We start from the raw sequence: 26,052 nt of genomic DNA, 5'->3' as shown, positions 1-26,052 counted from the left end.
AAATCCAATTACTTTTCTAAAGCTTTGGCATCTTTAACTGAAAACCAATATTCCAATTAACATTAAACAAATATCCAAGCTTATCCACATATTCCAGGCATCCTTTCTGGCTAACAACCACAGCATCTCTGAATTTAATTATTCCCATATGCATATATAGGGTCTGCTTTATACTCCAAGTATTTAACGCAAGAGAAAAAGAAACATTTTAAACGTCTTCTGTGAGCCGCTCTGCGTGTGCACGGCCCAAATTGAACCTTCTATATAATCACACACCGTTCCTAGCAGGAGCACGCCAGCCTCTCCTTAACTGTGATGGCCGAGCCGCATAAATGAGGTGAACAGCAAAGGCACTTTTAAAATTCCTTAATCCTGCTCCCAAATTACAACAAATTAACAAACAACATTAAATACTGTTATTAGCATGTTAAAAGCTTAAAGCAATTGAGATATTGTGAGCAAGGCTATTGCACGGCTCCCTTAACTACAAAGGAAACTTTCTGAATAAGGACAGTATAGAGGACGGAGTCAGCCAGTAGATGCTCTTCTCTAAAAGAGCACCCAGGCGCAGGGTGTGGCCGGCAGCTTAGATGCCTGCATGGGAGGCTGTTTTATCGCTCCTCGCACCCTAAGGCATCTAAGTCACTTATAATTGTTCTGGCCTGAGCTTTTGGAACAAGTGATATTTACTCAAAATTAGTAAGATTATTGTCACTAAAACTGTGACTTAACTTTGTTTACAGATCAACTCTCTAAGGAAGAAGCAATGTTTGCACTTGAGTGAGTGTAGAGATGTACACAGTCAAGAAAATGTCAGGGAACAAGGGCTCAGTTCTTAGGCATTATGGGGCAAGGTAAGAAGAAGACGGTCAGATCCAACAAAAAGAATTCATAAAGAAAGCTGGTACCCTAAAGCCAAATCACACACAAAGTGTCAGCAAGAGCTTTCGGGACCCCAGCACCCACTCTTGGTGACTTAGTTACATACATAACTGCTAAACATGACAGCAAAACCTAATGAGTTTGGTTGAGGGAATTGGGAAGTCGAGGCAACATCTGGAGAGAGGTTAAGATATTCCTGCAACAACTCAATAACAAAATCAATACAACCCAATTAAAAATGGATGAAGGGCAAGGTCTATTGAAAAAGTTGCTCAATATCACTAATTGTTAGGTAAATAAAAGCTAAAACTACAATAAAGTACCATCTACCATCTTCAGAACATCGGGCCATATCCGTTATATTATTATCCTCCAAACAAACAAACAAAACTCTATAAACCAATAATTATATAGAGAGATGAGCACATAAGAACCCTTTTATGACTGGTAAATACAATACCTATAGTCACTACAGAAAACAGTATACAGATTCTACCAAAAAAAAAAAAAATCCAACCAAACAAACAAAAAACAAAAAATGGTTTTCTAAAGGCTAGCAGTTTACCTGACCCTGTAACTCTATTCCTAGTCATCGTGTGCATGTGTGTGTGTGTGTGTATCCGTCCATATAATTGCATACACACAAATACTCTACAGCATTATTTCATACAGTGAGGGAAAGCTGGAAACAGTCTATCAGGCAATTACTGGTAAACTAAGCATGAGCTACCAAATGAAATGGCGTTCATCAATGAAAAGGGACCAACTCCTAACCATTTGCTATAACATGAACGAACCTCAAAAATACTGGGCTAAGTGAAAGAACCCAGAAGTAGAAGACAATATGCTTTTTATTTCATTCCTATGGAAATCTAGAAAACTCCAATATACAAACAGTAAACTGGCAATCGCATTGAGTTAGCTGGGACTGAGGACTGAGGGAAACGACACAAAGGGACATCAGGAAAACGGTAACACTCTAAAACTGGGCTATGGCAAATGGGGGTACTACTCTAAAGATTTATTTAAAATCCCCAAGTAATATATTAGCTATGGTTTTTGATATGTAAATTAGATTTTTTAAAAAGCTGTTTGGAATTTTCCTTCCTTACTTTTCTTTCTTTTTTTCTTTTTAAAATTGTTTTCATTGAGCTATATATTTTTATTCACCCCCTCCCCTTCTAGCCTCTGTCCGATGTGGGGTTGGTAAAGATCTTTTTTTTTTTTTTTTACTTTCAAAACAAAATTTCTTTTATATAAATTTTTCCTACATGTATGCCTGTGTGATGGAGGAAGGTCATTGGTTAATTAATAAAGAAACTGCTTGGCCCTGATAGGTTAGAACATAGGTGGGTGGAGTAAACAGAACAGAATGCTGGGAGGAAGAGGAAGTGGGGTAAGATGCCTCAGACAGATGCCAGGCCGCTGCTCTCCAGGGCAGTGAAGCTCTGACCCAGGATGGACGTAGGCTAGAATCTTCCTGGTAAGCTCACCGTGGGGTGCTACACACATTAATAGAAATGGGTAATCAAGATGTAAGAATTAGCCATTAAGAAGCTAGAGCTAATGGGCCAGGCAGTGTTTAAATGAATACAATTTGTGTGTTGTTATTTCGGGGCATAAGCTAGCCAGGCGGCTGGGAGCCGGGCTGTGGGAAGAAGCCCGCAGCTCCTACAACACCTGTGCACCACATAAATGCCTGGTGCCCATGGAGACACCAGGAGATGGCATCAGATCTCCTGAAACTAGAGTTACAGACAGTTGTCAACCACCATGGATATGCAAAGAACCACACTGAGGTAACTGCAAGAACAGCAAGTGTTTTAACCACTGAGCCATCTCTCCAGCCCACTACCTATTTTTATGGACAGTTTTATACGTAAATGTATTTATGGGGTCCAAAGTGGTATTATGATTTTTAATGTGTAGAAGTAATGAATAAATGAAGCTAACTAAAATATTAACCATCTCAATTATTTAACACTTGTATAACCATTTAACACTTTGGTAAACTTTTAAAGAAATTTCAGAAGTACAGTACTCAAATCCAACCCTACAACACAAGTGTGAGAGTACACTTGTGATTCAGTGCCAGGAAGGCAGAGATAGGTTGATCTCTGGTGTTCATGACCCACCAGCATAGCCTACAAGGCAAGTTCTGGAATGGTGAGAGATCCTGTTTCTCTCAAAAAAGAAATGAAGACAAAGAGACAATGTCTTCTAGCCCTCACATTCCTAGGACAGGTATCTTGGTCTCTTAAGGCGATAGGCTATCTTGACCAGCATAGTTTCTAGAGAAATAAGAGCTGAGATTCAAAAGACCAGAGTCCTACCCTTCAGAAATATTTGAATGTCATAATGAGAAAACTTGAGTTAGTATGACAGACAATATGTTACGCCCAAAAGGCCTGGACTAGACAGCAAAACAAATTATACCTACTGAGAAGAACTGTGATTAATCTTATCTAACAGATCAACACTACATGATGTGTTTGACCGTACAGGTCAAGACCTGTGGGACTTTTGAGACCAGGGATCCCACTGACCAAGAGTGGGTTCTCTTACAAGCCTCTATGGCAGTTATGGAGCTGAGAGCTGAGGTTAGAGCTCAGTGGTCCAGGGCCTACCTAGCTCACGGGCACAAAGGTCGGAGGAAAGATGGGAGAATATGGCCCATACATATTGATTTCCACAGAATGTGGCTCAGTGGCTGAGAAATCACCCAAACAAAAATATTAAGCAGAACCCAGATGATGTTAAAGGTTGGGGAGCCATATTTGGGTCTGGATGGGAGGTAAATCTTCACTGAAATCTAATATTCAGATATAGGAATCTAAAAATTATTGAGGAAACTTTAAAACAAAAATATTAATAAGCCACTAGGAAACCAGTGAAATAAGTCAGACAGTGAATAGGTGCTGATCTTAATGAATAATACTCCATTTATGGTTCTCAGAAACAGTGAAAATGTTTTTAAATCAGCGCCAAGTTAAATATTCAAAGGTCTTTTCTCCTAGTTATACTAAGTCAATTTTACCTGATTGCTCCTGTGTCTATATGAGGGCTAACAAGAACATCGGTGATGAAAACCCCTCCCTGGGCCTTGGTGACTCCAATACATAAAGTGATTCACTAAAGCCATGAGAGCCCGGCCACCGAAAGACAACCAGACTCAGCAAAGGGAAGCGCACACAGGAGGTCTTTTAAAGAGGGAAAGACCACAAAACTGTATCTCTTGGAAACAGGCTCTGTGCTCCTTTATTTAAAGCGGAACCAAAAGATGTGGGAGAGGATGGAAGGGGGGGCAAGAGGTCTAGAGGGTTACAATAATCATTAACTCACAATTCAAACCATTCAGAACTCCATTTACAGAAAATAGATACAAAGGGGATAATTGTGCTAGACGGAGTTAAATAGGAAAATGGATAACATATATGAAAGGAAACCGCACACAATTACAGAAAATTGGAGGTCACTTTTGTATTTTTCTCTCATCACTGACACAGAAAGGTAAGATTTTCATTTTCTTATAATGGCTCCATTAATAGGTTTATTGTAATATTAGAAACATCTTACTTCTGAGCATATCTCAAAGAGCCAACTTAAAAAAAAAAAAAAAGATCAAAGAAGTAGAACAAAACTTTAGCAGCGGATGAGCCCTGCTCACTTGTGGCTTTGAGTGCTTTATTTCTCATTGCAGGTCATATTTCTGAATCTTATAAATTCACTAAGATAAAAATCCCAATGTTAAATTCACAATCTCGGATGGCACTAGCAACCAGAAACTCAAACACTGATTGAAAAGCATGCGGATCAAGAGGTATGCACTCAATTTATAAGAGACACGCACGGCCCCGGGGAAGTAAAGTACCCCAGATGAATACTAAAGGGAAATGCTAACAGATCTGCTTTCCCTAGACGGATGGTCTGTTGCCACTACTGCCACCTCCAAACCCAGGAGCAGGCTTCAGCACTGCAACAATGCTTCATGCACACACATCTTGGCTGAAACCAACTCAGTCTCACAAAGCCCTGTAACTGAGAACACCATCACTGAGACCCATCCATCACATGCCAACCAGGCTATCACACTCCAGGGATGCCACAAAATGACCCCAACATCAGCATGGTTTCTGAAGTCCTGGGTTGATAAAATTGTAAGATTCTTTGTTCCTTTATATACTGATGGTGCAGATAAAATAAATATTTCTGGAGAATATGATGAGAAGGGAAGCACCAGGATAAGGTTGCTCGTGAAGCTTCTAAGGAGCCCAAGGGGGAAAGAAGAACAAGGAGGTTACGGGAGATGGAGCACCTTAGCCAGAGTCTAGGAGACCAAGACTCAAGTCTGATGAACTTTGATGACTTCACACACAAAAAAATACCAAAATACAAGGTTTACATGGTAGCTCCCTAGCCACCTAAGAGGGCCACACAACTCTGATACTGACACTGGTTGAGTAAAATTCATTGTGTACAGTCTGCCTGTGGATGAGAACTTTAAAGGATTACAAGAAAGAAAACGACAACGGGGGACATTAGGACTACAAAATGGCTCCAAAGACCTGAGTTTGAATACAGAACTCAGAAGTGAAGTGGCCAGAAGGTGGAAACCAAGCTGTCTTCTGGGTGTCCACATTCCTGCCATGGAATGTGTGTATCAATGACATACGCATGCATGCATACATACATATATACATATAATAAATGCAATGAAATATAAGAAAATATATAAAATTCTCCCTATGCAGAATCATGCTGTATAGCAGACCCTTGGTATGGGACAATGGTCTGTATTATGTCAATTATATTTTATAATATTTATTTATTTATTATGTGTACAGCTTTCCTTCCATGTGTGCCAGCAAGCCAGAAGGGGGTGCCAGGTCTCATTATAGATGGCTGTGAGCTACCATGTGGTTGCTGGGAATTGAACTCAGGACCTCTGGAAGAGCAGTCAGTGCTCTTAACCACTGAGCCATCTCTCCAGCCCAATTATATTTTAAATAAACACTGATTGGCCAGGAGCCAGGCAGAAAGTATAGGCAGGACAACCAGACAGGAAGTAGAGGTGGGTCAATGAGAACAGGAGAATTCTGGGAAGAAATAAGTTCCTTATGCAGTCCTGACCCAGTCACAGAGCAAGCAAGATGTAACTGCCTTTCTGAAAAAGGTACTGAGCCATGTGGCTAACACAGATAAGAACAATGGGCTAGCCGGGCGATGGTGGTGCACGCCTTTAATCCCAGCACTTGGGAGGCAGAGGCAGGCGGATCTCTGTGAGTTCGAGACCAGCCTGGTCTACAGAGCTAGTTCCAGGACAGGCTCCAAAGCCACAGAGAAACCCTGTCTCGAAAAAACCAAAAAAAAAAAAAAAAAAAAAAAAAAAAAAGAACAATGGGCTAATATAAGTTGTAAGAGTTAATAAGAAGCCTGAGCTAATGGGCCAATCGGTTTATAACTAATATAGACTTCTGGGTGATTTCTTTGGGACTTAACGATTGCAGGAACTGGGCAGGACAGAAACTCTGAAAACAGACCCTAGTCTCACGCAACACATGAAATGTAAAAGTCTAAACAAGTTAGGCTTGTGAAGGCTAACAATAAGCGTGAAACATTCCAGCAATCATTTTATCTCATTAAATTTGTAAATGGCAGGGCCTGGAGAGATGGCTCAGAGGTTAAGAGCACTGGCTGCTCTTTCAAAGGTCCTGAGTTCAATTCCCAGCAACCACATGGTGGCTTACAACCATCCAAAATGAGATCTGGTGCCCTCATCCAGCCTGTAGGCACACAGAATGCTGTATACATAATAAATAAAATCTAAAAAAAAAAAAGATTTCTTTAAAAAAAATTTGTAAATGGCATTGTAACATTGTAACATAGCTACATCAAATCTGCTAAAATTATTTCACTTATTGTACTTTACTTTTAATATGGCATCTAGAAAATTAAGTATTACATAAATGGCTCATATTAGTGGCTTGAGTATATTTCTGTTAGCCAGCACTGGCCTAGACACTGTAGTCACGAAGATATTAACTATAACCACATACTTATAATGAACAAACTTTGTAACCTGTATTCAAGGCTATACTCCTACACAGATAAAGTAAACTCTAAATTAATGAACAAGGGTTTTGTATATTTCTCAGGTCTGTCAGACAGGGAAAGAGACCATTGCTTTGACCAATATATTCATCTCAGCACAACACTCAGCCCTAACACTCTTGGGAGTGAAAAGCCACAAGCCAGTTCCATATGGAACAGCAGTCAAAAGCACTAAGCATTAGTGAAGATGATAAATTTGTGATCCTACCATTTCACAAGAACACATATCATAAAACTTACCCTAGCAACTATTTTAAGCAGAGAATAGTTTAAGGCATAGCCACATCATTGTAGAAAAGTTAGTTCAACATTTACCAAAAAACTGCTTTGGACCTACAGCAGGGCAGAACTTAGGTAGGCAGGGAAGATAGAACTGAATGCTGGGAGGAAGAATGGCAGAATCAGAGAGAAGCCATGGAGCCACTGGAGATAGATGCTGAGAACTTTAGCCAGTAAGCCACAGCCACATGGTGATACACAGATTAATAGAAATGAGTTAAATTAAGATATAAGAGTTAGCCAATAAGAACTTAGAGCTAATGGGCCAAGCAGTGATTTAATTAATATAGTTTCTGTGTGATTATTTCAGGTCTAAGCTAGCCAGGCAGCTGGAAACCAACAAGCAGCCTCCCTTCTCTAATGAACATTGATGCAAAAATACTAAATAAAATACTGGTAAATCAAATCCAAGAATACATCAGAACCATCATCCATCATGACCAAGTTGGCTTCATCTCAGAGATGCAGGGATGGTTGAACATATGAAAATCTGTCAACGTAATCCATCATATTAACAAACTGAAAAATAAAAACCACATGATCATCTCATTAGATGCTGAAAAGCTTTCAACAAAAATACAACATCCCTTCATAATAAAGTTTTGGAGACAACAAAAACACAAGGAACATACCTAAACATAATAAAGGCAATATACAGCAAGCCAACAGCCAATATCAAACTAAATGGAGAGAAACTCACTGTGATCCCACTGAAATCAGGAAGAAGACAAGGTTGTCCAATATCTCCCTCCCTGTCTATTTAATATAGTTCTTGAGGTCCTAGCTAGAGCAAAAAGACAACAAAAAGAGGTCAAGGAGACACAAATCGGAAAAGAAGAAGTCAAACTCTCACTATTTGCTGATGATATGATAGTTTACATAAGTGATCCCAAAAATTCTACCAAGGAACTTCTACAACTCATTAACACTTTCAGTAATGTAGCAGGACACAATATTAACTCAAAAAATTCAGTAGCCCTCCTTTAAACAGATGATAAATGAGCTGAGAGAAAAATCAGAGAAACATCAGCCTTCACAATAGCCACAAATAGCATAAAATATCTTGGAGTAACTTTAACCAAAGTATGACAAGAACTTTAAATCTCTAAAGAAAGAAATTGAAGAAGAGCATAAAATATCTTGGAGTAACTTTAACCAAACAAAGTAGAAGTCTTGTATGACATGAACTTTAAATCTTTGAAGAAAGAAATTAAAGACACCAGAAAGTGGAAAGATCTTCCATGCTTTTGGGTAGGTAGAATTAACATAGTAAAAATGTCAGTCTTACTGAAAGCAATCTAAAGATTCGATGCAATGCCCACCAAAATCCCTGCAAAATTCCTCAAAGACCTCGAAAGAATGGTATTCAACTTCATATGGAAAAGCAAAAAACCCAGGATAGCCCAAACAATCCTGTACAATAAAAGAACATCTGGAGACATCACAATCCCTGAATTCAAACTCTACTACAGAGCTACAGTACTGAAAACAGCCTGGTACTGGCATAAAAACAGACGGGAAGACTAATGGAACTAAATCCATACACCTACGAACACCTGAGTTTTGACTAAAAAAGCAAAAAATATCAAATGGAAAAAAGAAAGCATATTTAACAAATTGTGCTGGCATAACTGGATATCAACATGTAGAAAATGAAAATGGATCCATATCTATCACCATTCACAAAACTCAAGTTCAAATGGACCAAAGACCTCAACATAAAGCCAGCCACACTGGCTCATAGAAGAGAAAGTGGGAAGTACACTTGAATGCTTTGGCACAGGAGACCACTTCCTAAATATAACCCCAGCAGCACAGACACTGAGATCAACAATTAATAAATGGAACCCCCTGAAACTGAAAGGTTTCTGTAAAGCAAAGGACATGGTCAACAAGACAAAACGACAGCCTACAGAATGGGAAAAGATCTTCACGAACCCCACATCAGACAGAGGTCTGATCTCCAAAATATACAAAGAACTCAAGACATTGGTCATCAAAAGAACAAATAACCAAATTAAAAAAAATGGAGTACAGACTTAAACAGAGAACTTTCAACAGAGGAATCTAAAATGGCTGAAATACACTTAAGGAAATGTCAACATCTTTAGTCATCAGAGAAATGTAAATCAAAACAGCTCTGAGGTTCCATCTTACACCTGTGAGAATGGCCAAGATCAAAAACACTGATGACAACTTATGCTGGAGAGGTTATGAGGTAAAGAGAACACTCCTGCATTGCTGGTGGGAGTGCAAGCTGGTACAACCCCTTTGGATATCTGTATGGCAGTTTCTCAGAAAATTAGCAAAGAACCTTCCTCAAGACCCAGCAATATGACTTATGGGTATATATCCAAAGGATACTCAATCGTACCACAAGGATATATGCTCAACTATGTTCATAACAGCATTGTTTGTCATAATCAGAACCTGGAAACAACTTAAATGCCCCTCAACTGAAAAATGGATAAGGAAAATGTGGTACATTTACACAATAAAATACTACACAGCAGAGAAAAATAATGACATCTTGAAAATTTCAGGCAAATGGATGTATCTAGAAAACATCATATTGAGCGAGGTTACCCAGACCCAGAGAGACAATTATCACATGTACTCACTCATAGGTGGTTTTTAAACATAAAGCAAAGAAAGCCAGTCTACAAACCACAGTCCCAGAGAACCTAGACAACAATGAGGACTCTAAGAGAAACATACATGGATCTAATCTACATGGGAAGTAGAAAAAGACAAGATCTCCTGAATAAATTGGGAGCATGGGAACCATGGGAAAGGGTTGAGGGGGGAGGGGAAAGGCAAGGAGGGGAGCAGAGAAAAATGCATAGCTCAATAAAATCAATTTAAAAAAAAAAAAGAAATACACCAGAAAAAAAGAAAATCGTTTAATAATTTGAAGTCATGGGGCTAGAGAAATGGGTCAGTGGTTAAGAGCATTTGCTGCTCTCCCAAAGGACCTGAGTTGGGTTCCCAACGCCCATGACAGACAGCTTGTAATCATCTGTAACTTCACCTCCAGGAATTCAACTCCCTCTTCTGTACTCTATACATACCTGCACTTACATGTACACATATCCCAGACATGCACACACACACACACACACACACACACACCTATATTTGTGATTTTAAAAACAAATCTTTTAAAGAGAATTTTAAGTACTCTAAAACTATATGCAACATTCAATTTTTCATTTACTCCAAATATGTACAAATATATTTGTACAGAATTTATCATATTATATAATATATTATAGAAAAATTTGTGTCATTATTTGTAACTAACTACATATAGTTCATAATTTGTTTTATTTCATAAAATTATGTGTGTATCTGAATATGTGTGTATTTGTGTACATGCATGTATTCATGCATATGTGTGTATGTGTATAAATATACTCATGTGTATGAATGCTGGGAAGCACACATATGCTATGCTATGCTATGCTATGTTTTAGAGGTCAGGCTATCTTCACCGTCACCTTGAGACAGTGTCTCTTCGTAGCTCTCCATACTGCCGACCAGGCAGCTGCCCCTTGAGTTTCTAAGGATCCTCTGTCTCCTCCATCTCGCAGCAGGAGCACTTGGATTACCACCACCTATCTGGCTTTCTGTGAGTCCCGGGGATTCAAACTTAGTCCTTGGGCTTATGTAATAAGCTATTTATCCTCAATGCCATCTTTCTAGCCTTGATTTCTTCAATTACATGACATATCTTTATGAGTTCAGTTTTTAAAACAATTATGTGAAAGGCTGCATACTAAACATAACCATAGGTGTTCCCTGACCTAGGTGGTAGTTCATACTAAAGCGACAGCTGAGCGGGTTTCCCACCGTGAGCTTCTGAGCTAAATCTCCAGAGTAGCATCAGATTCTGCAAATACACAATCCACATTTTCTTTCTACTGTCCTCAGTGTTTTCCAGGCTTTAAACCCTCACTCACACCTAAACAACTCAGAGTAAAGTTCCATGCATTGTTTTCTCCTTTATCTGTTCGACTGCCATTGGAGACAGACCTTCCACAGCGTCATGATGAGACACAGGACACTGGGCAGCCACAGCATCACGTCTCAGCTCACCTCTCCCGTCTTCTAGACCAGGTCTCCTCCGCAGTGGCAGAGTGCAGCAGGCCTCTGGACGGATTCATCACATGTTCCTTGGTGCTGGCACCACAAGTGCGCTCATTTAATAGCTATGCACCAAAAAGCTCTTAGATATCCACATGACTTAAAATGATTTTTTATTTCATTGCCACACAAATAAATGGAGTGGAAGGAAGTTTTAAGTGCAGAAAAAAGTAACAAATAGCAAACCCCAAACCACACGCCTTCTGTTTAAAATTATGCCTGCTAGAGCCTCTATTTTGCAGAGGAGAAAAGGAGCCCAGCCGTTTCTAGAGCACTAACAATTATCAGCCATTCTATCACACGGGCGTGCGACCCAGCTCAGATCAGTAAACACTCCCTTCTGGGAAACAGAGGCCCAGTGTTCTGAAGGAGGGCTTCAGCACACACAAAGAGCATCCAAACACAAACCAAGCCAAAGGCTAAGTCTAAGCTTCCCTTCTGAAGTTAAGCTCCCAATCGGCCTTGCTTTAACTAGCGAATGTATGTGAAATCCTTATAAATTGAAAGAGCTGATTTCTCGAAGCTTTTCTTGTGAAGGTAATGAATCTTAGCACTCTGCAATGGCACTGAAACCCAATTTCAAGACAAGTTAACAAGTCCTCTTCCTCCGATACTCGAGTTTCAGAATTGTACCAGGATTTGGGGGCACTATCTGAGGATCTTATCACTAATGGGTGAACACAAAACAAACACGAGGAGATTACGACTACACACATAGACCCCTGAGCACGGATGAATATCTCACACACTGCCTTTTTCACAAACCTGACCATACTTATGCTAAAGATAATCTGGGTATCTAATGCCCACCTGGCAATGACTACAAAAAACACCTACAATGTTGGAACATGTCTGACATCTGAGCGACACCAAGCAACTTCCTTCAGAGTTTCAGGTTCTTACACATAAACTTGCGATGCTAACGCCACCTGCTCCAAGACACTTCAAGCACTAAAATCAGCAGCGAAATTTCCTTCAGACTGAACCCGAATAAACCTGATCTTCACCTCTTTCCCTTTGTCGCTCAGGTCCTCTGATACACTGAGGTGCCGAAATGGAAGTATTTCAATTTTACAGATGAGGAGATCTAGGTTTATAAAAACTAGGGTGGAAAGACAGACCATGGGCATACTTTCGTCTAACACGATGGCCCAAAGCTAGAAGTAGTGGTGAAAGTTCTTTCAAAAAGATAGATTTCCCCCCAAAATTCTAGAATATAAACTAAGTACTGATACTGTGCTCAGCAATTAGAAAGTCTCTGCTCACAGGAACCAGATCCCTCCCCTGTGCGTGCACCATGAGTTGGCACCCCAGTGTGATGATGCCATGTGGAGCCCTACCCTTGGTTCAGCCATGGGCCAACCTCAGTGAGAGGTGTTTTGAAGATGCACCCCATGAGTGCACAGCCACATGAAGCCAACCTTGAATTCGTGGAAGAGGAGGATATACAAAAAGCCGGGGTGATGATGCTACCTCTAAAATTAGCATGTGGATAGTATTCAGCAAGTCCCACCATCACAGAGAGAGGAGTGACACCAGTCACTTTAAATAAGTCCTGACAAAAGTAATTAGCAATCCTCTTCAGACCACAGCTGTGGATGAGTAAGACTGTAACGACAATAACATACTGATTATAGGTAGAATTCACGGGTGAAATGCTTGCACAGCACACATGAGGCCTTACATTCAACACAATGACACCCATTTAAAGCATTTTAATTTAATGTATTGTGAAAGAGAATAGACCCAGAATTCCTCACATGTCTAAATAACCAGATGCCATGTATTTCTCAACTTCTGTGATCAGCAATGTCCAAAATCAATGAAACAAGGGAAACAAGGCAAAGGTGGAGGTTTGAAAAGTATTTGAGTACCAGGCACAGCAGCACACACATTTAACCCAACATGCAGGAGGCAGAGGCAGACATATGTCTGTGAGTTTAAAGCAAGACTGTTCTACAAAGTGAGTTCCAGGACACTGACAGAAAGATGAGAGAGGGATGGGAGTGGGGAGAGAGACACAAAGAGAGTTTGAACATTGGACCGATAGCTACCAGATAAATTAGCCAGGCCAGTCCATTGGGCCATGAGGTGTATGGGCCGGTGACCCCAACTATCTTCGAGACAAATGCCAAATGTGTGAGTATACATGCCCTTGGTCATACTATGTCCAGATGAGCCATCAGACACCTGAGTATCAACCAATATCAGGTAAGCAAGGCCCCAGAAGGATGGCCCAGCTGGTCCCAGGAGTCAGGATCAATAGATGCTAGTGGCTACTGCTGCATGCACTAAGGTCTGGGATGCTCTGCTACCCAGCAAAGCTGCTAAAGGATACAGGTAGCACTTTGGTCCGTGTGAAAGAGAACACGCTAGGCAATAGGCTGGGGCTGAGCAGCTTAGCTCACCATTTCTGGCAGGAAAATTAGATTCTCACTAAATTGAATAATATAGTCCAGATGGAATTTAAAAGTATATAAAGAATGAAGGAGTATAAATGCTAAAATAAATTATAAGGTGATACCTCTGCACTCCTGACATCCGGAAGGCTACCTATCCTACACAGAGGAACTTAAGGCAAAAGATACGTTTTTACTATGAAAATATTTTTAAAATTTTTACATGAAAATGGAAATTAAAATAGGGGCTAAAGAGATGGCTCAGTAGTTAAGAACACTGACTGCTCTACCAGAGGACCCAGGTTCAAGTCCCAGTACCGACATGGCAGCTCACAACTATCTATAACTCCTGTTGCAGGGGATCTGATGCCCTCACACAAACATACATGCAGGAAAACACTGATGCACATAAAATACAAATAGGTAAATTATTTTTAAAAGACATTAAAATAAAATAAAAAGCAAATAAAAATTTCATAAAACTTTTTAACATATGATTACATGAAATATTAACTTTTTATACAGACTGCAAGGAAGACTAACATATAAAGTACTGCATGCATGATAAAGCCAACCTAAATATTACTACTAATATATTCAACAGAAGGAAAACAGAACAACTTGATAAAAAAATGAACAGAGGCATGTGAGAGGTAAATCACACACAAAATACAAATGGCCACATAAAATCTGAAGAGTGCTCAGCTACAGTGGTAAGCAAGAAAAGAAAGAGGAAAATGGCAATCACAGTAGCCCATCACTCAAAACTGCAGCAATCCAAACACACACCAAACCTTGAGAACAGGCATTAGTGTCCGGGAATACAGCTGTGTAAGAGAGGACATGGCTAACAGACACAAGGCCCTAGGTTCTAATCCCAGCACCATATCCAGAAAAAGAAGAGAGTAGAGAGGGGGAAAGGAAAGGAAGAGAGTGGGAGCAAGGAAAGCTTCTATCTGATGGTAAAACTACCACTGAGTATAATAGTTCTGCAAATGAGAGATGAGAGGGAGAAAGAGAAAGGGGAGAGGGTAGGGGGGGAGTGAGGAGAGAAGTCAGCCACCTGACTTCTCATGAAGTCCTCATGTCCCTTCCTTCCCCCCCCCTTCTCTGCAGCCAAAGAGCCAAATTTCTGAGCAGTTTGGCTTAGGAGATTTTGGAGATGCTTGTAAGGCTACAGGATTTTCATTATTCTTAGTTAAGGTCTCGGTTTGCAATGCTGATATATAACAGAGTTTCACAAAGATGATATATTACTGAAAGTTCCTTTGCTGATCAATTAATAGCAGCATGTTTAAGATGGCATGATATATTAGTCACATGACTACCAAGAGTATTTACCACTTAAAATGTGTTGAGATCTTGTATACCAAGCGCTACTCAAAGCAACTTATGTGTTTATATATGTATGTATGTATATATATATATATATATATATATATATATATATATATACACCATTATTCTATAAGTGGAAAAACTGAGGCTTAGGGGGTATATGTTTTATCTTCTTTTTGATTGTTCCAAGTAATTTGCTAAAGATCACACAGTTAGCAAGAAGCAAATGAATGGCCTAGATCACAGGCAGAATGACTGGGACAGAGTATATTCCTATACATCAGAGACCCATACCACGCCCTGCGGTGGGTAAAGGTCATTGTCAACATGGCTGGATTTAGGCTCATTCAGGAGACATGTCTGGGTGTGTCTGTGAAGGTGTTTGCAGAGAGGGAAGTCTTGCCCTCACTGTGAGCAGATTATCACATGCTACATCCTAGACTGAAGAAGAAAGGGGAAGCAAGGAAGTGAGGGAAGCAGCAGCATCCAGCTCCTTCAAGCTGAATGCCAGCACAACATGGCTGCCAAGCCTCACACCTGGCTGCCATGACTTCCAAGTAGAGGTCAGGGGACCACTTTCAGGAGGGGGTTCACTCTTTTCACTATGGATTCTGGGGATCAAACTCAGGCCACCAGAGCCAGTGACGAGCATTTTTGCCAGCTCACAGGTCCTAAAGGAATATGTGTTTTAAGGAAGAAAAAAATACCTTCTATAAAATTGTGCTTAATAATCCTGAAAACAGGAAATGAAGAAAATCAAAAGTTGTCATGCTCCCGTCGACTTGCAGAGGCATTTCAGCAGAAGACTGGGCTACAGCGAGCTGCAGCTCACATGGCCTCAGTAAAATAAAACCAGGAAATATTTCCTCTGCCAAGAACGTACAGCTGTGCGACCTGCCCGGCCGTGTCAGTCTGCCTGAGTTCTCCAATCAAGCCGTTCAGAAAGACGAGTTTCCACTTCTCAGCGCCCTCTGAACATGCTATGTAGCATGGGCATGAGGAAGGCTTCTGTGGTTTCTTCTTTGTGATGATGCTTTCAGCAAAGCATGGTTTCAAGAAATGTGTCTTTATAAGGGATAAGAGGATGCTCACTCATAGAGCAAATACTAACTGAGTGTGTGCAGACACACTGCAAACACACTGGGCAAAAGCGCTGCCACTTAAGAAAACTGCTTGATTCTTCCTCTATATTCATATAAGAGAACCATCACTGCTTCCTCAAACGGTGACACTGAGAGCCATCCAGACACAAGGCGTCAGGGGAAAGAGTGCACGTTTCAATGGACAGCTTGAAGCTCCTCGCTGCCTGCTGCTGAGACCATAAAAACGACACTAGCATCAACAAAACTAAAAACACACTGAAGAGAAAGAACCCCAAAAGACAACACATCTAATTCCATACAGATCCAACAGGAAAACACTTCAAAGATCTAATAACACATCACACACGTGTGCACACCTATAATCCAGGCACTTGGAGTGGGGGACAGTAAGTTTGGAGACCTGCCTGGGCCACAAAGTGAGATCTTACCTAACAGTCATAGAACAGTTTTGCCATGGATGCTAAAATGGGGCTTTAGTATAGACTGATGCTTCACTTGCGTATTTACCCCTGGAAAGCCAGGCAAAGGACACAAATGAGATGATGAAACACAGATGTGTGACACAGAGGGGTGTAATATGCACGCTTGAGCCAAGTAGACTTATCCAAGAGGGACTTTCCTCAGGGTTAGACTCAAAACTAGAGCTAATAAGATTTTTTTTAGTGTCAGGCATGAGAGACCTCTCTCTGAGCTATTGTTCAGGAAGGTTCCAGTGGTCTCCAAAACAACACACTATTAGCATTGCCTGTGGTTACCCACATAACTCCATGGTCAGACACTACTGCTGAAGACACCATCCATTTTCGACTCTAGGACAGAGAGAAGTCAATCCCAAACTGACCAGGAAACTTCCTCCCTGCTAGTTAGCTTTCACAGTGTCAGAAGGTGCGATGAGGGATTCTGTGGGGGAAAGAACATGAATGGCCTTTTCTAGTACTGGACCCTGTGGTGTGGAAAGTCCTGTCTATGGTTTGCTTTTATTGGTTAATGAATAAAGCATTGGCTTGGCCAATAGCATGGGAGGAGGAAGGCGGAGTTAGAGAGAAGCCATGTAGGCCTGCTGGAGACAGATGCCGGAACTTTGCCAGCAAGTCACTGCCACATGGCAATACACAGATTAATAGAAATGAGTTAAATTATTATGTAAGATTTGGCCAATAAGAAGCTAGAATTAATGGGCCAAGCAGGGATATAATTAATACAGTTTCTGTGTGATTATTTCGGGCCTAAGCAAGCCAGGCAGCCAGGAAGCAAAAAGTGGCCTCCTTGCTACAACCCTGCATGGTACAAATATCAACCTAATAGGTGAGAAGTGCCCATTAGTACAATAGTAGCAGGGCTGTTATGGGTAACCAACCACTTTCTGATTGGATTTAAAGCACACTCCACAGAAAGAAGTTCATGTCTGGTACTATAAACCTGGTCAAAAGCCCATGGCTAAAGAGGTTATAGGCCCTAAGGTAGAACATGCTATTGTTATTTTGATAAGTGGTCATACTGTCAAATTATCTTCTAAATATTTACATCTATACTCTGACCTGGGATGCACTCAAGCTTGGTCAGAGAAACTTCTCTGTGCAGTAGGCAGCAACACAAATAGATATTCATAGCTGACCAAAATGCTGTGGCTTCTCAGCTCTAAATGGGACGACTTAACAGTCCATCTCCCTCCCCTGCTCCACAAGGCTCAGGTGTGTCTCGGAACAGAAAGCGGTGATAATATATGAACTGCTGTCTTCTGGACATTCCACAGCTGTTGCCCTCAGCAGCTGTGGTTTTTACACAAGTCCTACACAAGAACATGGCAGCCACAACTCCAACACAAACGGAAGAGGGGCTTCAAGACCCCATTCCTAGCTGAGGGAAAGGAGATTCATTCTTCTTTGAGGATGTGGCTACGATTGAGTTGCCTATGGGCCAGTGGATGGCACCGTATCCATGTACATACGGGCAGCACTAATCAGAATTAGCAGGCTATTAACAAAAGAGGAGAGCATGAAGTGAAGAGAGAGAGATGGGTCGATCCAGCCTAAGGGGAGCTGAAGGGAGAAACGGACGGGGAATGTGATCCCATTTCATTTCATCACGTATGGAATTATCAAAAACTAATTTTTAAACAGTGAGATTTTGCTTTCATCATCTGTGGATCATCTGTACGTCGGGACTCTAGGCTGCAGAATCCTCATCAACTGTAGGTCATCTGTACGGCGGGACTCTAGGCTGCAGAATCCCCTTAGCCCCTGCAAAGGGGCAGACCTCTACACCCACCCACGTGGGAACGTCACCAGCACACGCAGTGAGAGCAGAGAGGTGCACCAACATGTGTAGTGTGATGTTCCTCCTGGGTTCTCCTGGCCTCACAAATCATCTCATTACAAATGCATTCTGTAAGAAGTTTCTGGAAAGACTCCAAGCAGATAAGAGTGGTTCACTTCTGAGAAAATGACACAGAATGAGACGTGGGATTTTGTGTTAATAATAGCTGCAGTCTTCTTCGGAAAAGTATATTCATTAATCACATTATTAAAATTAAGTTAAAGGAACTAGACTCTCATGCTCAAGAAATTAAGTGTTCAGTCAGCACTTTAGTGTGATTTGACGAGAACACATACAGCAGAATTGAACGGCAATGAACATGAGAACTGGGGCAAATCCCCCTGACAGTCTTCTTTCCCCTCAAAAACTGTTCATTCTTAATCTATAAATAATGAAAGTTTAAATACACATTTAAATTAAAAATTTATGGGGTTCAACATTTAGTACCTATTATTACAAGTGTAAAGTCCAACCTTGAAGCTAGGCAGAGAAAGAATTTCAAATCCAGCATCTAAATGTACCAAAGAGGGGGAAGTCCTGCTCCACGTGGCACTGGGAAAGTATCAGATGAAGCTCCTCACTGGCCCACTGTGCAGCTCTGTGTGGAGCAGATGCTCACCCGAATACTGTCACTGATACGGAAGGATGCTCTGGGAGAAACAGACAGGCGGCCAAAGAAGAGTGAGAACAGAGGAGGAAGGAAGGGAGGGAACTGCAAACAACAAGAGAACGTGTGCACTAAAGAGAAAGTGCTGTAGATCAGACACAGCCCGGGGCTTAGCCTAGAGGTCACACAACTGTTTAGGAGCAATCTGCAGTCTGTGCTTGTAGAACAACTATAAGACACTCCTACACACATCATGGAGTGAAAGTTTTGTGATGCCGTAGTACAGGTGATAGGTATAAAGAACTAAACACAGGATAAGATCAGAGAGAACTGAGTAACACATTCACACGCAGGAGAACAAGCAGATCTCAGTAAGAGCAGGGTTGTGGTCAAAGTCTATATCCCATTTTACAAAGCTCTGAGGGTGTGGAAAGTGTGCGACAAGCCACCCAGATGATCCACAGCTGAGATCTTGATTTCCAAGAACAACAGTCTTCCAGGATCCTACTGGGTGTCACTGTGCACTGGCTCTTCAATGGCTGAGAATTTTCAAGTAAGCATGAAATTCTCACAAATCTAAGGTGTTACCAGAACAGAGAAAATAAGCTCTTTTTCTTCATCTAGGAAAACTAACTGGAAAATATCTGATCTGCACTTTCAAAACCAACAGAATGGAGTCAGGGGAGGTGTTGAGGAAGGTACAGCAAGGAAAGAGAGCAGAGCTGGGTGGTGATGACAAGAGGGAGCTGAGGTGGTGTTTAGTGCCAGCAGTGTGGTGACAGACAGACGGAACTAAACCCAGCACCCCATCACAGAACACCCATACAGAGGAACGCAAGGAAATCTAAACAAGGGCAGGGCTGTATCAATGCTCATATCCTGCCAGTACCATCAGGCTAGAGTTTTCTAAAATGTCACCACTGGGGAAGACCAAGGCAGTGACACATGGATATGTCTACATTACTGTCACAGGTACACTGGAATATGTAGTTATTAGAACCTTTCAAAGCCTCAGTTTTAAAATTCAGAACATATATACCACCAATGCTAATTTTAAAACAAAGTAGTGATACCATGTAGAGGACCCAGGAAGACATGATGTGGCCAAAGTCTTCATCACAGTCACACAAAGACTGGAAGTATATGGTAGCTGCTTGGGAAACAGACAAAAAAGGTGACAATTATGGACTACACGAGAAGTCATACAACAGTTCTAGCCATATTGCACAGCATATCATTGCATTCTGGTGCCTGACTCTATGGCGAGGGGCAGACAATTGCCACCAGTACACACTGACCTGCTTGTACGTCCCATCCAGCAGGGTGTCCAGGTGTTGGAGCGGGGCAGGTGTCTTATCTCTGAATCTTGTTAGAAGCCGACGCTGGATGGCCCGGAATTGTACAGCTCTTTCAGATAAAAGCTCTTCCAATTTCTCCCCATTAATCCGCAGCTATAAGGAGTAATTTCTTAGATTAGGACTATATAGATAAAATAAAGGAACCCGTTTCAAAAAAATAAAAAGCCAAAAATAAAAAAGAAGGATGCTTAAATTAAAAATATATACAGTGTAATAAAATTTTGAGAAAGAGTTGGACAGATTTACAGAGAAATGGGAATTAGGACTGCATGACCTTGGGTACCTGACTACACAGACAAGAGAGTAGGTAAGAGGAAACTTAGGGATATGCCACAGTATAACTGGGGGCTGTCTTTAGCATGTTTAATTAAAAAAAAAACTGGCTACATAGAAAATTTATAATTTCTTTTTCTCTCTTTGTAATGAAGCAAATAACAAAGAGAATAAAAGAGCAGACACAGAAGTACCAGAACTGAATTTGTTTCTTTCTTTTTTCTTTCATGGAATAGCAATATTTTATTCATCTATTTATTTTACATCCCAGCTGCAGCCTCCCTCCTCCAAGCTCCCCTCCAAGTTCCTCTCCTCCATTCCCCCTCCCACTTCCAATCCCCTCCTCTTTCATCTTCATTCAGGAAAGGGCAGGTCTCCCATGAGTATCAATAAAACATGGCAGATCAAGTTGCAGTAAGACTAAGCACTTCCCCTTGTATTAAAGCCGGGCAAGGTGACCCAGTATGAGAAGTAGGGTCCCAAAAGTCAGTAAAAGAGTTGGAGACAGTCCCTGTTCCCACTGTTAGGAGTTCCACAAGAGGACTAACCACGTAACTGTAACATACATGCTGAGTGCACCAAGCACAGAAGAACCCAGAGCCTGTGCCTACCAGCATGTACCCAGAATTCGCCCACTATCTCTTTCTCTTTGATTTTCAAAATAAAGGTTATTTGGTTTAATAGCATACCTCAAAATGATGATCAATCAACTCAAAATATTCTTGAAGGGGTATACATCCAGAAAAAGAACATGCAAAATCTTTGATTCCCTGTTTTTCAAAATATTCTTGAAGGCGGAGGATAAGTTCATTTGTTATGAGCCAAAGGTCTTCAAACTGTTCGCTCTGAATGCGGTATCGTTCTAAGAGAAAAGAAGAACAAAGGAAAAGGGCTCATTACACATGGTTACTGCTGAAACAGAAACCTATCAAGCAACCTTGACATGAACACCAGCTAAAGGATAATGTAGATATGGTTTCTGCTGCTGTCTTAAAATACATGTCTGCTGCCTTGTGGCTGCTTTCTTCATCAACCATAGAACATTTCAGATGCCCTTCCAGGGAAGAGGGCCAGAGAGTGGCTGAGTGCAGTCCCTCTCACCGTGACCCTAACAGTAAATAAACCTGAACAGCCCAGCTGTGGCACATTTGAGTCGACAGATAAACAGTCACGGAAAAGGCGCAGTGTGGTGGCACTGGTCTACTTCTGATACTGGTGTGAGATAAAATCACTGCAATTATGATCAAAGTGTTCTGTTTATCTGGTAGTTTTTCGATTTTAAAGGAAGCTTAAGCCTGACACTTCCCTAAGTTGAAGAGAAAATCCTGCTTTTCTCTATTCCCTGGAACTTGAGCACCAACAGATCTGTGTATTCTCTAATCAAGATGGCTGTGATTCCGATGCCAATGACAGTGATGATGATGTAAGACTGGCTGTGGATGGGCAGCAGCTAGGTGCCAAACACTGTGGTGTGGCAGTTTCTTGTTATAACAAAGAAAACAAAGCACACAGAATCCCAGTTAACCAAGGATCAGGAAGCGCATTAAATGTGACAGCTTGAATTCATCCTGCATACATTCATCCCTACCTATTTCAATTTGCCTGTTCTTCGGATCATAGCTTGATCTCATCTATCATACAATAAATATTGTACACACCAGGCTCCATCACAACCCTGCTGTCAGTTAAACTTCAGCTGTCTCACAAGGCAATGATGCTATTCCATTCTTAACAACAACAAAAAAGTCCAATCTCAAAAGAACTTAATTAATTAACAAGGTCACTCAGCCAGTTATGTATGGAGAAGAAACTGGAATTCTAATTACTGATACAGAAAGGCTAACCATTGATCTTAACCACATGACAATGTTACACAGGCTCAATATGTCTACTGTTCACCAGATGCATAACTATAGCATTATAGCTTCCAAGATTATTATACAAAGTCCTTGAAAAATCTTAGAAGTTACAAATTTCATTTAATTCACCACCACCTATTTATGTTATATACACTATTCAAAAGAAAGAAATATTAGAAGTGTTGGCAGGATGAGGATTATTTTCAGCTTTCCTGCTTACTATATATATTAAAATCTGGGATAAAATGACAGACAGACATGTGATATGTTTCTTAGGATTTTCCTGGCACCCTGGCAAAGACTAAATGTAACCCTACTGTAGTCGGAGACCACTCATTTGTTTCCTGGCTGCCCACACCTGAAATAATCACACAGAAACTGTATTAATTGCAATACTGTTTGGCCAATAGCTTAAGCATATTTCTAGCTAGCTATTATATCTTAAATTAACCCATTCCCATTCATCTGTGTATCGCCACGTGGTTGTGTCCCACTGGTAAGGTAGCATCAGGCGTCTGTCTCCTGTGACAGCTACATGGCTTCTCTTTGACTCCACCTACTCTCTCCTCCTCTAGCTGCTTGGAACTCCCACCTTGCCCTATTCTGCACTGCAATAGGCCTAAAGCGGCTTCTTTATTAACCAATGGTATTCACAGCATACAAGGGGAATCTCACATCACCCTACATGTTGGGACTTTACTTTTATTAGCAAACCCAGAAAGATAGATTCTCTTATTCCCACTAATCATCCTCCTTTTCTGCTACATATGTGTACTCCTTGTTGCTGAGATAAATAACATGACCAGAAGAAAGAAAGAAAGAAAGGAAGGAAGGAAGGAAGGAAGGAAGGAAGGAAGGAAGGAAGGAAGGAAGGAAGGAAGGAAGAAAGAAAGAAAGAAAGAAAGAAAGAAAGAAAGAAAGAAAGAAAGAAAGAAAGGCTTTATTGTAGCTTGCAGTGTCAGTGGGATAGAGCCCATTAATGGTGAACAGTGTATGGCATGGCAGCAGACACAGGAAGGAATCATGTTGGCCACATTTTTGTTCACACAAGGAGGAAGAGAGGAAGGAAAGGGGGGAGCAAGGCTGTAAACCCTCAAAGGCACGGGCATACTTCCTCCAGCAATGCTTCACCCCTACAGTTTAAAGAATCTCCTAAGACAGAAACACCACTTAGGGAGCAGTATTTGAACAAATACAGACGTCTATGGGGGACATTTCTCATTTAAACCACCGCAGCATGGAATGAGCAATGCAGTGTATGCCTGCCACAGTCCATGCAAAATCGTGGCTCTGTTCCACTGAGATCAAAGTGTTTCTTCTGTGGGTGACAGAGGTGAGCATGGACATCACACCCACTGTCTTTATTTTAATTTTTTATTTAAATAACATTTTTCATTTATTATACATACCAACCAGTTTCCCTTCCCTCCTTTCCTCCTATCCCCTCCTCTTTCCCATCTACCTCCCTCCCCATCCTCTCCTTCATCTCCCTTCAGAAAGGGGCAGGTCTCCCATGGGCTTGCACAAAGCATGGCACATCAAGTTGAGGTAGGACCAAGTTCCTCCCCTTATGTCAAGGCAGTGCCAGGTAATCCAGCATGGGGAACAGGTTATCAAAAGCCAGCTAAGTGCCAGAGAGAGGTCCTGCTTCCACTGTTAGAAGACTTACTAAGAGACCAAGCTACACGGTGTTCACACACATGCAGAGGGCCTAGGCCAGTACGACACAGGCTCCCTAGCCCTTAGTCCAGTGTCCATGAGCTTCAATGAGCTCAGGTCAGCTGTCTCTGAGGATTCCCCCAACATGACCACCTGCCTAGCACAATCTCTCCTCCCTTTCTTCCACAAGACTCTCGGAGCTCACCGCAGCACCTGTCTGTGGATCTCTGCCTCTGCTTCCATCTGTTATTGGACAGAGCATCTCTGACGGCAATTCAGGGAACTCACCAATAGGCTTACAGTAGATGGCCAGTTCAGGCACCCTCTCCACTATTTCTAGGAGTCTTAGTTGGGGTCATACTTATGAGTTCCTGGGGGTTTCCCTGACACTATGTATCTCCCTAACCCCAAAATGGCACCTCCATCTTTTGTTATTCTCCCCCTCCAGCCCTCCAGTCCACTTCTTGCACCTCTTCTACAGACAACATAGCCACCCTGCCAGTGCCTCCTTCAGCCTTTATGGTGTTCCTACCTACTTCATACTGGGTTCTCACATCTTCTGATGGGCATCTTCAGAAAGGCTGGCCACTAACATCTTTTGGACCTCAAATAGAAATGTTCTTGTCCCTCAACTGCAGGAACTCCTGGGCTGAATGGACTGTCAAGAGCCCAGAACTTTCTTGCAACTCTCCATGGTCGTAAGGAGATCATTAGAGAAGAGCTTTGTCTGAGAGTGACGGAGGCTGAACCAGGTCCTCCATAGTGGCCGACTTCTAAGACTTCTGCCCCAATAGACTCATGCCCTTTCATGTGTGAGTATCTCTTCCTAAAATTTATTAAGTGAACTTGACAGCCTGGAGATGTAGGTCCGTTGGTATAGCATTTGCCTAGTATACACAAGGCCATAATTTCAAACCCCAGAACTAGATAAAACAGAAGTGGTGACTCACAGCAGTAATTCCAGAACTCAAGAGGCAGAAGAAGGAAGATCAGGAACTCAAGATCATCCTCAGCTATATAGTGAGTTGAAGGCCAGCATGAGATACAGAGTCTGTCTCAAAAAAAAAAAAAATGGTAATTGATGCAGTTAGCATGCAATAAGCATTGCTTATTTCCATATAACTGCTGTTATTCTCCCCAGTGCACAGTAAACTACAGCATGGAGATTTCATTATAAATGACTATTGGCTCATGTGGCTTAGTCAACCCCATGTACAGCTTATGCCAGATATGGGTGGTATATGAAGCAAGGCAGGGATGCTGTGGGCTGGCAAGAAAGGCAGGCAAAAACTGCCCCTATTTAAAAGATTAAGTAGGGTCAATGAAATGATCCAGAGGGTAGAACTCTTGCACACAGGCATGATGATCTGAGTTTGCTTCCTAGTGCCCACAAGGTGGTCACATGGTCATGGAGAGCAATTCCCAAAAGTGGTCCTCTTGACCTTAACATGTATCAGCGAGCATGCATGTACACACAGGTGCACACACACAGATGAATGGACTAAGAAAATAACTGATAAAATAACACAAAAAACCTGCAGCCAATTTAAAGGAGGACAAATCAGACTAATGAAATGTTCCTTATAAAGTGCAGTAACACAAGAGCACCCTTTATTTAGAGTCTCAATAAGTCCCAAGAGAACAATAACAGCAACAATGATGAAAATACTACTAAAGGCTTATTTAGTACCTACAACGCACTAGAAAGTTAATGCTTCTCTT

At 41.3% G+C, this 26,052-nt stretch overlaps 1 protein-coding gene across 3 annotated transcripts in view; it reads right to left on the bottom strand.

Annotated features, from left to right (window-relative positions):
- The window catches only part of Bbs9 (Bardet-Biedl syndrome 9), a 426,177-nt gene that overhangs the window by 177,642 nt on the left and 222,483 nt on the right, over positions 1-26,052 (bottom strand). For all 3 annotated transcript variants that reach the window (XM_057766969.1, XM_057766971.1, XM_057766970.1), the window contains 2 exons: positions 21,502-21,674; positions 20,480-20,632 (listed from right to left, as the gene is read on the bottom strand). In XM_057766969.1, coding sequence (XP_057622952.1) covers positions 20,480-20,632; positions 21,502-21,674 — 326 coding nt within the window. The remainder of the gene's footprint in view (positions 1-20,479; positions 20,633-21,501; positions 21,675-26,052) is intronic.

Source organism: Chionomys nivalis, chromosome 4 (genome assembly GCF_950005125.1).
Source record: "Chionomys nivalis chromosome 4, mChiNiv1.1, whole genome shotgun sequence".
NCBI lineage: Eukaryota > Metazoa > Chordata > Mammalia > Rodentia > Cricetidae > Chionomys > Chionomys nivalis.
Note: the sequence above shows the minus strand (reverse complement) of the source record. Positions and strands in the feature narration are given on the sequence as shown.